This window comes from Pantherophis guttatus, chromosome 5 (genome assembly GCF_059756535.1).
Source record: "Pantherophis guttatus breed Tessera chromosome 5, ASM5975653v1, whole genome shotgun sequence".
NCBI lineage: Eukaryota > Metazoa > Chordata > Lepidosauria > Squamata > Colubridae > Pantherophis > Pantherophis guttatus.
Window position 1 is genome coordinate 77,629,162 of NC_142067.1, and position 12,982 is coordinate 77,642,143.

General features: G+C 42.4%; 1 protein-coding gene across 2 annotated transcripts in view; it reads left to right on the top strand.

The window, feature by feature from the left end:
• MBTPS2 (membrane bound transcription factor peptidase, site 2) overlaps positions 1-12,982 on the top strand; it is a 69,353-nt gene that overhangs the window by 21,131 nt on the left and 35,240 nt on the right. For both annotated transcript variants that reach the window (XM_034433904.2, XM_034433882.3), the window contains 2 exons: positions 4,424-4,604; positions 12,257-12,351. In XM_034433904.2, coding sequence (XP_034289795.1) covers positions 4,424-4,604; positions 12,257-12,351 — 276 coding nt within the window. The remainder of the gene's footprint in view (positions 1-4,423; positions 4,605-12,256; positions 12,352-12,982) is intronic.

Genomic DNA, 12,982 nt, shown 5'->3' on the forward strand with positions numbered 1-12,982 from the left:
AAACAGCAATGGCGACAATGGACAACCCTGCCTCGTACCTTTCTCAATTTTAAACACATCTGTTAAACCTCCATTAATTATTATTTGTGCTGTTTGTTCCTGATATATTGCTCTAATTGAGTGTATGAAATACTCCCCAAAGTGCATTTTTTCTACTATTTTAAACAAAAATTGCCAGTTCAGTCGATCAAATGCTTTCTCTGCATCCATGAATATAAACGCTGCAGGGACCTGATTATTTTTCTCCAAATATTCCAATAAGTTTATAATTTGCCTAACATTATATTTCATCTGTCTCCCTTTTATAAAACCTGATTGATCATTGTGAATAATTTGTTGCACAACTGGCATTAGTCTATTCGATAGTATCTTAGCAAAAATTTTGTAATCCGTGTTCAAAAGTGAAATTGGCCTAAAATTTTCAGGTTTGATACAGTTTTGATCTTCCTTCGGAATCAATGAAACAAAGGCTGTTCTCCAAGAGGGTGGGACTCCTCCCCCTGATTGAATTTTACAAAATAGAGTTTTAAGCGGCTCTACCATTTCAAGCTGTAAGTTCTTATAATAAACAGCTGTTAGTCCATCTGTTCCTGGAGCTTTCCCTATTTTTAACTGCTTAATTGCCGCAACAATCTCCTCCGAAGTTATTGGTTGATTCAATCCTTCCCTCTGTTCCAACGTTAGTTCCAAAATATTCCCTTCCTTTAGATATCTGTCTATATCTATACCTTGTATTGAGTCACTAGCATATAGCTTTGTATAAAATTCCAAAAAAGCCTTTTTAATCAAATTCTGTTGGTAAACTTCCTTACCTCTATATTCTATCTTACTAATGACTCGTGCTTTCTGTTTTTTCCTCAACATGTAGGCCAACCACCTACCTGGTTTATTGGAATTACAAAATGTATTATGTTTAGCATATTGTAAACTAGTTGCCACCTGATCAGCCATTAACATATTGAATTGCCCTCGTAGTATGTTTATTGTTTCTTTTACTTTCTTATCACCTGGATTAGATATCAGTAATTGTTCTTTCTTTTTTATTTTTTCCTCTATCTCTTTACGCTTCTTCTGTTGTTTTAGTCTGTATTTATTATTCATATGTATTAAGATACCCCTCATATAAGCCTTACTAGCATCCCAGACCATTTCCATAGGAGTACCCTTATTCATGTTAATAACAAAAAATTCTCTCATTTGTTTTTTAAGCTCCTTTACATTTTCTTCATATCTAAATAAATTTTCATTCACCCTCCAAGACCTCCTTTCTCCCCTCTCCTGTTCAAGTTCAATCCAGACCAGACTATGATCAGTTAAAGATCTTGGACATATCTTCGTCTTCTTCACCCTGGAAATAAAATCATTTGTGATTAGTATAAAATCAATCCTGGAGAAGGATTGATGTCTATCAGAAAAAAAAGTAAAATCTTTTTCCTCCAGGTTACGTTCTCTCCAAATATCTCTCAATTCTATATCTTCCATCATGTCAAAAAAAGATTTAGGTAGTTTTGCATGTGCTGAAGTCTTTGATAAGCTTTTTTTATCTTTCTGCGTATCAATTACTACATTCCAATCACCCATTAGTATAAAAGATTTATAGTCCCACTGTATTATTTTAGTATGTAAAAATTTATAAAACTTGTCTTGTTGCTGATTAGGGGCATATATTCCAATAAAAAGCATTTTTCCAGACTGTGTCAGTAATTCAATTGCAATATATCTTCCTTGATCATCTGCCTCAATTAGATTAGCTGATAGTCCTTTCCTTACATATATAACTAGTCCATTTTTCTTCTCTGGCGCTGATGCCACAAAATTTGTACCTAATCTTGAATTTATCAAATATTTTTGGTCTGATAATCTAATATGTGTTTCTTGTAAGCAAATAACATCGTTGTTAAATTGTTTCAGGTAGTGAAATACTTTCTTTTTTGTGGTGAGTTTAGGCCATTAACATTCCAAGATAGGAATTTAGTTGCCATCTTTAGCCTTTCGAAACCTTGTAAGCATCAGTTGAAGCTCCTCCTCCACCTTACTCTTCGGCCTAGCTCCCCCCACTGCTTCTGTTTTTTGTACTTCTTGAGATGAATCTTGAAATTGCTGCCCTTTTGGTTGTTGTTGTTGCAATTTATAAGTTGATCGGGTCAGTCATTGTGCTTTCGGCTCTCCCTTCTTAGGTGGTTCCAAAGTTGGGGGTAAACCCCCAAGATCCAAATCTTCTTCCATAATAATTCCTCCAGCTGCAACTTCAGCGTAGGTTTGTATCTTTTTCTTGTTGTAACATCTCCATTTTCTTTCTCCCCCCCCCCCGGTGAGGGAGGGTATCCAGCCTGTAACATATTTACATAAAAATCTTTTGCCTTCCAAACTGTGTTTAACCGGTATCTTTCTCCTTTATAAGTCACTATTAAACCAATTGGAACGTCCCATCTATATGCCACCTGTTGATTTCTCAACTCGTTTACCAGAAAACCAAAGTCTTTCCTGCTTCTCAACATCTTTGGAGGAATCTCTTTCAAAACCACCACCTCTTGCCCAGCCACCTGAACTTTATTCTTGTAAGAAGCTTGTAAAATTTCATTTCTGATCCTCCTAGTTGTAAAGTAAATCACCACATCTCGTGGCAGCTGTCTTTGTTTTGCCAACCAGGAATTAACCCTGTAAATTTTATCAATTTGGATTGCCACATGTTCTGGTCTTTCTTTAATTATCTCAGCCATAGCATCAGCACAAATGTCTTTTAAATTTTCTTTACTATTTTCCTTCAGGCCTCTCAGTCTCAAAGCAAACTCCATAGATCTGTATTGTAACATTACCAATTCATCATTCACTTTCTCTGTTCTGGTCATGACATCACCCATTTTACTCTCCAGATTTAAATTGGCTTCATTAATTTCTTCAACTTTCCCATCAAGCTGGATAACAAGATTTGATAGTCCTGATACAGCAAAAACAATATCATCTTTTATTTTATCATGCTCCTTTGCAACTGCTCCCTTGATCGAACTTATGTCTTCCTCTATTTTCTTAAACTTCCCTTCAACAAGTAATGTTAAATTGTTCATTGCTTCTCTCATTGCTGTTGCTTGATTATTCATGGCTTCTTTCATAGCTTCCTTAAAATCATTCAGTGCTGCGTCTTGACTCTGGGTCTGGCTCTGTGAATCAGCCGGAAGTTGTGCTTTCTGTGTCACCAGTGACACAACTCGGGAGCCTCCCCCTCCTTTAGCAACTCCTGGTTTCACTTGTCTAGAAGCCTTTTTTTTCTCCCCCCCACTTTTTCTTTAAAAGCAACAAAGTCTTTAAAGATGTTAAATTATAGTCTCTAAATTGCCAAACAAGGTAGTTTTTTTCCTTTATTCTCTTCCCTCCGCACTCTCAGTTCCCAGCAGTTAATAGGCAGCTAATCCACTCTCCCAGCGCAGAGTTCTCAAGCACTTTCGTTTCAGGCTTTCACTTTCAAAGCCCTAACAAAGACGCCATCTTCCGCCTCCCACTCAAGATTCAGATTGAAACAAAGTAACTTTGGAGTTAAGCTCTGTATTTTTAAGGCTTGTTCTCTTGTTTTCCGCTCTGCCTGCACTTGAAATCAGTCAAACTCACTTTTTAAAAGCAGGATCGGATCGCGGCTTCTCGCCCTGCTTTTGGAGGGTCGTCCTGGCTCCGGAGCTTCTTGGCGGGCTGCCTGAGGAGCTCTCACCCTCCAAGCCTCTGGAAATGATCCAGAGGACTTTCGGGGGGCTCTACTCTCACCCACCAGCTCTCCTCTCCTTCTTTTCCCGAAGGAGAGTTTTTTCAGCCGTTTGACAGCTGATTTGCGCTGTCAAAGCGGCTTTAATGGAGACGCAGGGCTGGCGGTCATAAATGCCTGTGCCAGTCGGACCATGCTCCTCTTGTTCGTCATCCCTACAGGATGACAGGTCACTCAGGACACTGGACAGCGGAGATATCGGCAGATCTTCTGGGAGCTCCCAAAGAGTCCGTCATGTCGCTGCAGCATTGGCCAGGCCTCTCTGATATGTGTGGTGTTAATAGTGAAGTATATGAAATAAATCTAATCCTATGTGATATAATGAAATATAAACAGGTCTACATATGAATTTAATAAATCAGGTTTAAGTGTAAACGCATTCTATTAAAATGGGAAAGATTTGATACTGAGAAAAATCACATTTGCATCAGGAGTATGTTACTGATATTGAAGTGGCTATTCATATTGTTTTACTTAGTGCTAATCACTGTTTATCAATCTGGATGGCCAGAATAATCAGAAGAGAAAACACATTTTTTTCATACTCCACTGATTGGTTTGGTTAAAAGAGAAGTTTGTTTCACTCATTCCTCTTCAGATCGTGGTTAAACTACCGTGCCAACAAAACAAAACTAGGTGGTCCAGGATTTATGAACTTTTTTTCTTTTTTAGGATTCTCCTGCTAATGGTCTTAGAGGTCTTTTTGTTGGTGACCTTGTCACCAGTCTGCAAGATTGCTCAGTTTATAGTGTGGAAGACTGGAATGCCTGCCTGGGAAAGATCTATCAGAAGCCACAAAATGGCTATTGCATAAAATCATCAATACTACAGCAGCTAAGCTTCTCAACTAGAGGTACAATTGTTTCTAGATTGCATCTAATTGTACTTTTATGATACATTGTAGATTGTTCTTATATAACTGAAGAATCATCTGGAGATGTAAGGAAAACAGCTTTCCGCATCTGAATAAAAGACTGGCTTCTCTGCCACGAGGGCCTGCAGTCTTAGTTTGGGCCCAGTGTCAGCCCTGGAGCCATCTTTAAATGGGAGTCTTCAGGGCTGGCACAGCGGTGGCTGGGCAAGCTGTGGGAACAGGAGGGAGGCGATGGAGATAGTGTGGGAGTTGGAACCATAACAACATTCTTTCCCCTGGGAATCAAGGACGTCTTGCCAGCACCCGAGGAGTGAACAGCTGTCAACTGGAGTTGGGACAGTAACAGGATTGGACCACATGGTACACATGTGGACTGAGGGAAAGGAACTTTGATTTTACTTTGGGTGGGGAAAACACGGGGCTTTCAGATTCGGGTTTTCCCCAAATGTGCCAATATGACATCTCTAATAAATCTATACCCTGAGGAAGATGCCTACCTTGGATTTTTGAATCTGTTGAGGGTATTAACTTGGAACCCTGACACCCAGACTGGCCAGCAACGAGCAGTCTCCTGCTTGCTACTGACAGGCTAGTTCAAAAGAGCAGCTTCAGGGATTGGGGTGTGCCAGCCAATCAACAAGGGGCTTGCAGTTCAGCCCAATGAGATAAAGGAAGCAAGCTTCTTGTTGATTGGCTGCTGCTAAAGCCTTAATCCCTGAAACTGTCCTGAAGTGGGAGGCTGCTGTGGTCCTCCCCAGGCCTTTTCTACTACTGAGGCCTGCTGGCCACATGGCCCCAAGCCGAAATGTTTTATTAGAAGCTGGCGAAAATGTTTTCCTTAGATTTCACATTCTTACTACTTCATCTGAATAAAACACTTTGGCTTCTCTGCCAGTGGGTCATCTCTTCTAGAGCTCTTGAGATCTTCAAAAAATAAGTAATCCATGGGAAATGGGGTGGGGAAGAATAAGTGGAATACTGGACGCTAGCAAAACAGGCCCAGTCTGTGGAGACCCAGCAGGGCAGGATGGGGGGGAGAAGCAATTGTGGGGACCCCAGGGGAGAATGAGGTATCTCATTGGATTGGGGGAGACCTTGGATGGCCTGCTCCAGGACTAGGCCCCACATGCTCTTTCCCATTCTGAGATACCTCATGTGCATTTAATGACCTGCGCATTCGATCAACAAATGCATTAAGGAAAGCAGGGAGTGATCATGTTCATTTCATGTGATTCAATCAAATGTATCCTCAGCTTACCAATGTAATTGCCAGGCTCTATTGCCGTAATGTATCCTCAGCTTACCAATGTAATTGCCAGGCTCTATTGCCGTAATACGAACCTACGGCACATATGCCAGAGATGGTATGCAGCACCCTCTCTGTGGGCACACGAGCCATCACCTCAGTTCAGTTCCACCGTGCATGCGCGCGTGCCTCCCACCGGCCAGCTGGTCTTCGGGCTTCTGCTGCACATGCATGGGGGCGGGGCGCATGTGGGGAGGCTGCACGTGCATGCAGGGGGGTTGGGATGCATGCAGTGGGTGTGTGTAAATGCGTGGGGGTCAAGTGCGCATTGCATTTTGGGGGTTTGGGCATGCGCACTTTGGGCACTCGGTCTGGAAAAGGTTAGCCATCACTGCTGTATTGCATTCGTAACTCGATTACCTGTATAATGAGAGTGAGGGAGGGTCTTAGGGAAGTCCTGTATTAGCACTTGGCCACCACAGGTCCTGTGACCATGACCACCATGGCCATACCCACCATGGCCACGCCTGCCCATCCCGGCACCAGCCCCCACCGGCCCTCCGAGGTCAAACACAACCCTGATGTGGCCCTCAATGAAATTGAGTTTGACACTCCTGACCTAGAGCCTGCTAGTACAAAATAATATTGTGAATTTGTTGGGCTCTTCCTATATTCTGGTCTCCCAGGTAGCAAATTAATCTATGTTTTTGGCTTCATCATTCAAACACATGGCAGCTGCCGAGTGTTGAGTATTTGCTTGAGTTGGCCAGCATTCCTTTGAGCTAGCCAATAGGAGATTGCAAAAATGTAAATCAGCCATGACTCCCTTTCTCTGCTATTTACCTCCCAAAACTCATATTTGTGGAAAGATAGAGAGAAAGAAAAACAAGTTAGCCAATGTTTTAGTAAGGGAACATTGCATGGGGAAAGAATAAGCCAGGGCACCAATTGGTCATCGGTCCATAGAGAAAGAAGAATCCCAAAGGAACAGTGGGTTGAAGTAGTTTTCACCAAGGGGCAGCAACTCTTCCTGTAACTCCAGAGGAAGCCCTTTAACAGTTTTTCAATGTTTGCTCTGGAGCAGAATCTAAGCTGATGAATTTGGAGAGTTTGGCTTGGCTTTCCTCACAGCACTGTCAGAACATATAAGGACAGCATTAATTTCAAAACACATCTGCAGTTGTTAGTTGCGAAGTTGTGTCCGACTTATCACGCCCCCATGGACAACGTTCCTCCAGGCTTTCCTGTTCTCTACCATCCTCTGGAGTCCATTAAAGCTCATGCCTACTGCTTCAGTGACTCCATCTAGCCACCTTGTTCTCTGTCATCCCCTTCTTCTTTTGCCCTCAATCTTTCCCAGCAGTAGGCACTTCTCCAGTGAGACCTTCCTTTTCATTAGGTGGCCAAAGTATTTGAGTTTCATCTTCAAGGATCTGGCCTTCTAATTTAATTTAATTTAATTAATTCAATTTATATGCCGTCCCTCTCTGAAGACTCAGGGCGGCTCACAATACATTTTAAAAATCATTATAAAAAGACATTGAAAAATTAAAAAATATTAAAAACATTAAAAACTTATTCACACCATTCATGGCCGGATTTCGCCAGATCATAAGAGCGAGATCAACAGCCCCAGGCCTGCCGGAAAAGCCAGGTCTTCACCACTTTTCGGAAGGCCAAAAGGGTGGGGATGGTCCGGACCTCAGGAGGTACCTGGATCCAGAGAGCTGGGGCAGCCACAGAGAAGGCTCTCCCCCGCGGGCCCGCCAGCCGACATTGTTTAGCTGACGGGACCTGGAGGAGACCAACTCTGTGGGATCTTACCGGTTGCTGGGAGCTATGCGGCAGAAGGCGGTCTTGAAGATAACTGGCCCTGAGCCATGTAGGGCTTTAAGGTAATAACCCAACACCTTGAATTGTGACCGGAGAGCAATAGGGAGCAGTGCAGCTCGCAGAGAATTGGTGTAATGTGGGTGTACCTAGGTGCGCCCACGACAGCTCTCGCAGCTGTGTTCTGGACCAACTGTAGTCTCCGAACACTTTTCAAGGGTAGCCCCATGTAGAGCGCGTTGCAATAATCTAACCATGAGGTGACAAGGGCATGAGTGACTGTGAGGAGAGCCTCCTGATCCAAGTAGGGTCGCAATTGGTGCACCAGGCGAACCTATGCAAAGGTCCCCCTAGCCACAGCAGTCAGATGTTGCTCTAATCTTACCTGTGAGTCTAGGAGGACACCCAAATTGCGAGCCCGTTCTGAGGGGGACAATTTCTCCCCCCACCGAACCAAGGATGGGCAATCAACATAGTCTTTAGGAGGCAAGACCACTCGGTCTTGTCTGGGTTAAGTCTGAGCCTGTTGACTCCATCCAGACCCTCACAGCCTCCAGGCACCGGCACATCACATCCACTGCATCACTGAATTGACATGGGATAGAGATATACAGCTGGGTATCATCCGTGTATTGTTGATATCTCACCCCGTGTTGTCGGATGATCTCACCCAGCGGCTTCATGTAGATGTTAAATAGGAGGGGAGAGAGGACCGAGCCCTGAGGCACCCCGCAAACGAGGGGCCTAGGGGTCGACCTCTGTCCTACCAACACCGACTATGACCGACCAGAGAGATAGGAGGAGAATCACTGTAACACGGTGCCTCCCACTCCCATTCTAAAGAGCAGTCAGGTCTGATCTCCTTTAGGACTGACTGGTTTGATTGCCTTGCAGTCCAAAGGACTTGCAGGAGTCTTCTCCAGCACCATAGTTCAAAGGCCTTAATTCTTTGGCGCTCCGCCTTTCTTATGGTCCAACTTTCACAGCCATACATTGCAGCTGGGAAAACCATAGCCTTGACGATACGCACTTTTGTTGGCAGGGTGATGTCTCTGCTTTACAGTATGCTATCTAGATTTGCCATAGCTTTCCTCCCCAAGAGCAAGCATCTTTTAATTTCTTGGCTGCAGTCCCCATCAGCGGTGATCTTGGAGCCCAGGAAAATAAAATCTGTCACTACCTCCATTTCTTCCCCATTTATTTGCCAGGAATTAAGAGGGCCAGATGCCATGATCTTAGTTTTCTTAATGTTGCATTTCAAGCCAACTTTTGCACTCTCTTTCTTCATCCGCATCAAGAGGCTCTTTAGTTCCTCTTCGCTTTCTGCCATTAGAGTGGTATCATCTGCATATCTGAAGTTGTTGATATTTCTCCCAGCAATCTTAATTCCAACTTTTGATTCATATAGTCCCGCCTTTCTCATGATGTGCTCTGCGTACAAGTTAAATAGGCAGGGTGACAGTATACAGCCTTGCCGGACTCCTTTCCCAATTTTGAAGCAATCAGTGGTTCCGTGTCCAGTTCTCACTGATGCTTCTTGACCCGCATATAGGTTTCTCAAGAGACAAATAAGATGGCCTGGTACTCCCAACTCTTTAAGAACTTGCCACAATTTGTTGTGATCCACACAATCAAAAGGCTTTAGCATAGTCAATGAAGCAGAAGTAAATGTTTTTCTGGAACTTCCTAGCTTTCTCCATGATCCAGTATATGTTGGCAATTTGATCTCTAGTTCCTCTGCCTCTTCGAAATCCTGCCTGTACTTCTGGTAGTTCTCGATCCACATACTACTGGAGCCTAGTTTGTAGGATTTTAAGCATAACCTTACTAGCATGTGAAATGAGTGCAATGGTGCAATAGTTTGAACATTCTTTGGCATTGCCTTTCTTTGGAATTGGAATATAAACTGACCTTTTCCAATCCTGTGGCCACTGTTGAGTTTTCCAAATTTGGTGGCAAATTGAGTGTAGCACTTTTACTGCATCGTCTTTTAAGATTTTGAATAGCTCAGCTGGAATACCGTCACCTCCACTAGCTTTGTTGTTGCTCAGATTTCCTAAGGTCCATTTGACTTCACATTCTAGGATGTCTCGCTCGAGGTCAGTGACCATCCCATCGTGGTTATCAGGGATGTTAATCTCATTCTTGTATAGTTCTTCTGTGTAATTTTGCCACCTCTTCTTAATCTCTTCTGCCTCTGTTACGTCCCTGTCATTTTGGTCCTTTATCATGCCCAACTTTGCATGAAACGTTCCCTTCATATCTCCAATTTTCTTGAACAGATATCTGGTCCTTCCTATTCATTTTTTTTCCCCTATTTCTTTGCACTGTTCATTTAAGAAGGCATTCTTATTTCTTCTAGCTAGTCTCTGGAATTCTTCATTCAGATGGGTGTATCTTTCTCTTTCTCCCTTGCCTTTCGCTTCCCTTCTTTCCTCAGCTATTTGCAAAGCTTCCTCAAACAGCCATTTTGCTTTCTTGTATTACTTTTTCTTGGGGATGGTTTTAGTTGCTACCTCTTGTACAATGTTGCGAACCTCCATCCATAGTTCTTCAGGCACTCTGTCTATCAGATCTAATTCCTTAAATCTATTTGTCACCTCTACTGTATATTCATCAGGGATATGATTTAATTCATACCCGAGTGGCCTAGTGCTTTTCCCTACTTTCTCCAATTTAAGGCTAAATTTTGGAACGAGAAGCTCATGATCTGAGCCACAGTCAGCTCCTGGTCTTGTTTTTATTGACTCTATAGAGCTTCTCCATCTTTGGCTACAGAGCGCATAGTCAATCTGATTTCTGTGTTGACTGTCTGGTGATGTCCATGTGTAGAGTCGTCTCTTGCGTTGTTGGAAAAGAATGTTTGCTATGACCATCATATTCTCTTGACAAAATTCTATCAGCCTGTGCCCTGCTTCATTTTGTACTCCAAGGCCAAACTTGCCTGTTATTCCGGTTATCTTTTGGCTTCCTACTTTAGCATTTCAATTCCCCATGATGATAAGGACCTCATTTTTTGGTGTTAATTCTATAAGGTGCTGAAGGGCTTCTTAGAACCGGTCAATTTCATCCTCTTCAGTACCAGTGGTTGGGGCATAGACTTGGACTACTGTGATATTGAATGGTTTGATTTGAACTGAGATCATTCTGTCATTTTGGGGATTGTATCCCAGTATTGCTTTTCCTACTCTTTTATTGACTATGAAGGCTACTCCATTTCTTCTGAGGGATTCTTGCCCACAGTAGTATACCTGATGGTCATCTGAATTAAATTCACCCATTCCTGTCCATTTTAGTTTGCTGATTCCTAAGATGTCAATATTCAGTCTTGTCATCTCTTGTTTGACCACGTCCAGCTTGCCTTGATTCATGGATCTTACATTCCAGGTTCCTATGGAGAATAGATCTTTACAGCATTGGACTTTCCTTTCATCACCAGATGCATCCACAGATGAGCGTCCTTTCAGCTTTGGTCCAGTTGCTTCACTCTTTCTGGCGCTACTAGTACTAGCCGTCTGCTCTTCTCCAGTAGCATATTGGACACCTTCTGACCTGAGGGGCTCATCTTCCAGTATCATATCTTTTTGCCTTTTGATACTGTCCATGGGGTTTTCATGGCAAAGATACTGGAGTGGATTGCCATTTCCTTCTCCAGTGGATCACGTTTTGTCAGAGCTCTCTGCTATGAGCTGTCTGTCTTGGGTGGCCCTGCACAAGAGGTGGATTTCAGCAGGTTCTGACAAGTTCTGGAGAACTGTTAGCAGAAATTTTGAGCAGTTTGGAGAGCCAGCAGCAAAAATTTTGAGTAGTTTGCAGAACCGGCAAATGCCAACTCTGGCTGGCCCCAGAGCGGGGTGGGAATAGAGATTTTGCAGTATCGTTCCCCAGGAGTGGGGAGGGAATGGGGATTTTGCAGTATCCTTTCTCTGGAGTGGGGTGGGAATGGAGATTTTGCATTATCCTTCCTCTGCCACGCCCACCAAGCCACACCATGCCCACCAAGCCACACCCACAGAACCACAGAAATCCAAAAATTTGGATTTCACCACTGCCTGCATGGCATAGCTCATAGCTTCATTGAACTATGCAAGCCCCTTTGCCACAACAAGACAATAATCCATGAAGGAGTTTGGTTTGGCTTTCCTCACAGCACTGTGAGGACATATAAGGACAGCATAAATTTCAGAACACATCTATTACTTGTCATAGAGACTTGAAAGCAGAGTGTCAGTGCATTTTTTTGAATTAGTCTTTTGCAACTTCCTCAGTAGTCCACCCCCACAATAGATGTTAGTATTGTCCTACACATTATTGTTTTATATCAAAGTATTTTTATAAAGATGAATGGGAAATAGTCACTGGAAATGGATACTGATGGATACTTTTAGCTGTTCCTGACTATCACTGGAACTGTGGCTGTATATGCACAAACCCCCACCCACACATAGATAAAAACCCTGCAGGAAGTGGTGATGGTTGAGTTCTTAGTACACTATAGACTAGTGTATCTATAATATCTGAAAACATAATAAGTTGCCTTTGCCTTTGTCCTTAGGTTTTAAAAGACTTGATGGCACTGTTGAATGTTGTAACAACAATAGCCTCTCAGATATCTGCTTTTCATACAGTAATAATCTGAACAGCCACATGGTAAGTTTTTATGTAAATAGATGAGAAAAGTACATTTTTTTCTGAATTCAATAGCATACAAACTAGTCTTACGTTAGAATTATTGTATCAGAAATTAAAATTAATAAAATGAATTTATGAAAAAGGGATGTGCATATTTTTTGTTTAAAAATACTGTCACACTTGATTGCTCTAACTAACTTTTCTCAAATGTTAGGTTTGGCATAAATAACAGGATGTCGCAGTAAATAAGGTTTGATAGTGGATATAGAGCAAGACTAAACTTTAGTCTTAATGCAAATAACCACATTTTTGTGCTGAAATGGCGTGTTAATATTTTTTTAAAATGCCGTTTTTACTTTTAATATTAAGAGAACATATATTCTTCAGGATTGAAGGTTCTAGTTGTGTGCTGAGCTTGGTTGTTTTCATGTAGATATTTCTTTGCCAAGCTAGGTAAAAAGGAGTCCCTGTGGATTTTACTCCACTAGTCATTGCTAGGGGGAGATGCTCATCTCCATTTCAAGGCCATTGAACCAGCACTGTCTGAAGACATTTCTGTGGTCATGTGGCCAGCATGAAGTCATGGAGTACTGTTACCTTCCCACCAATTTGGTATCTATTTATTTATAGATAGTCCTCAATTTACAAC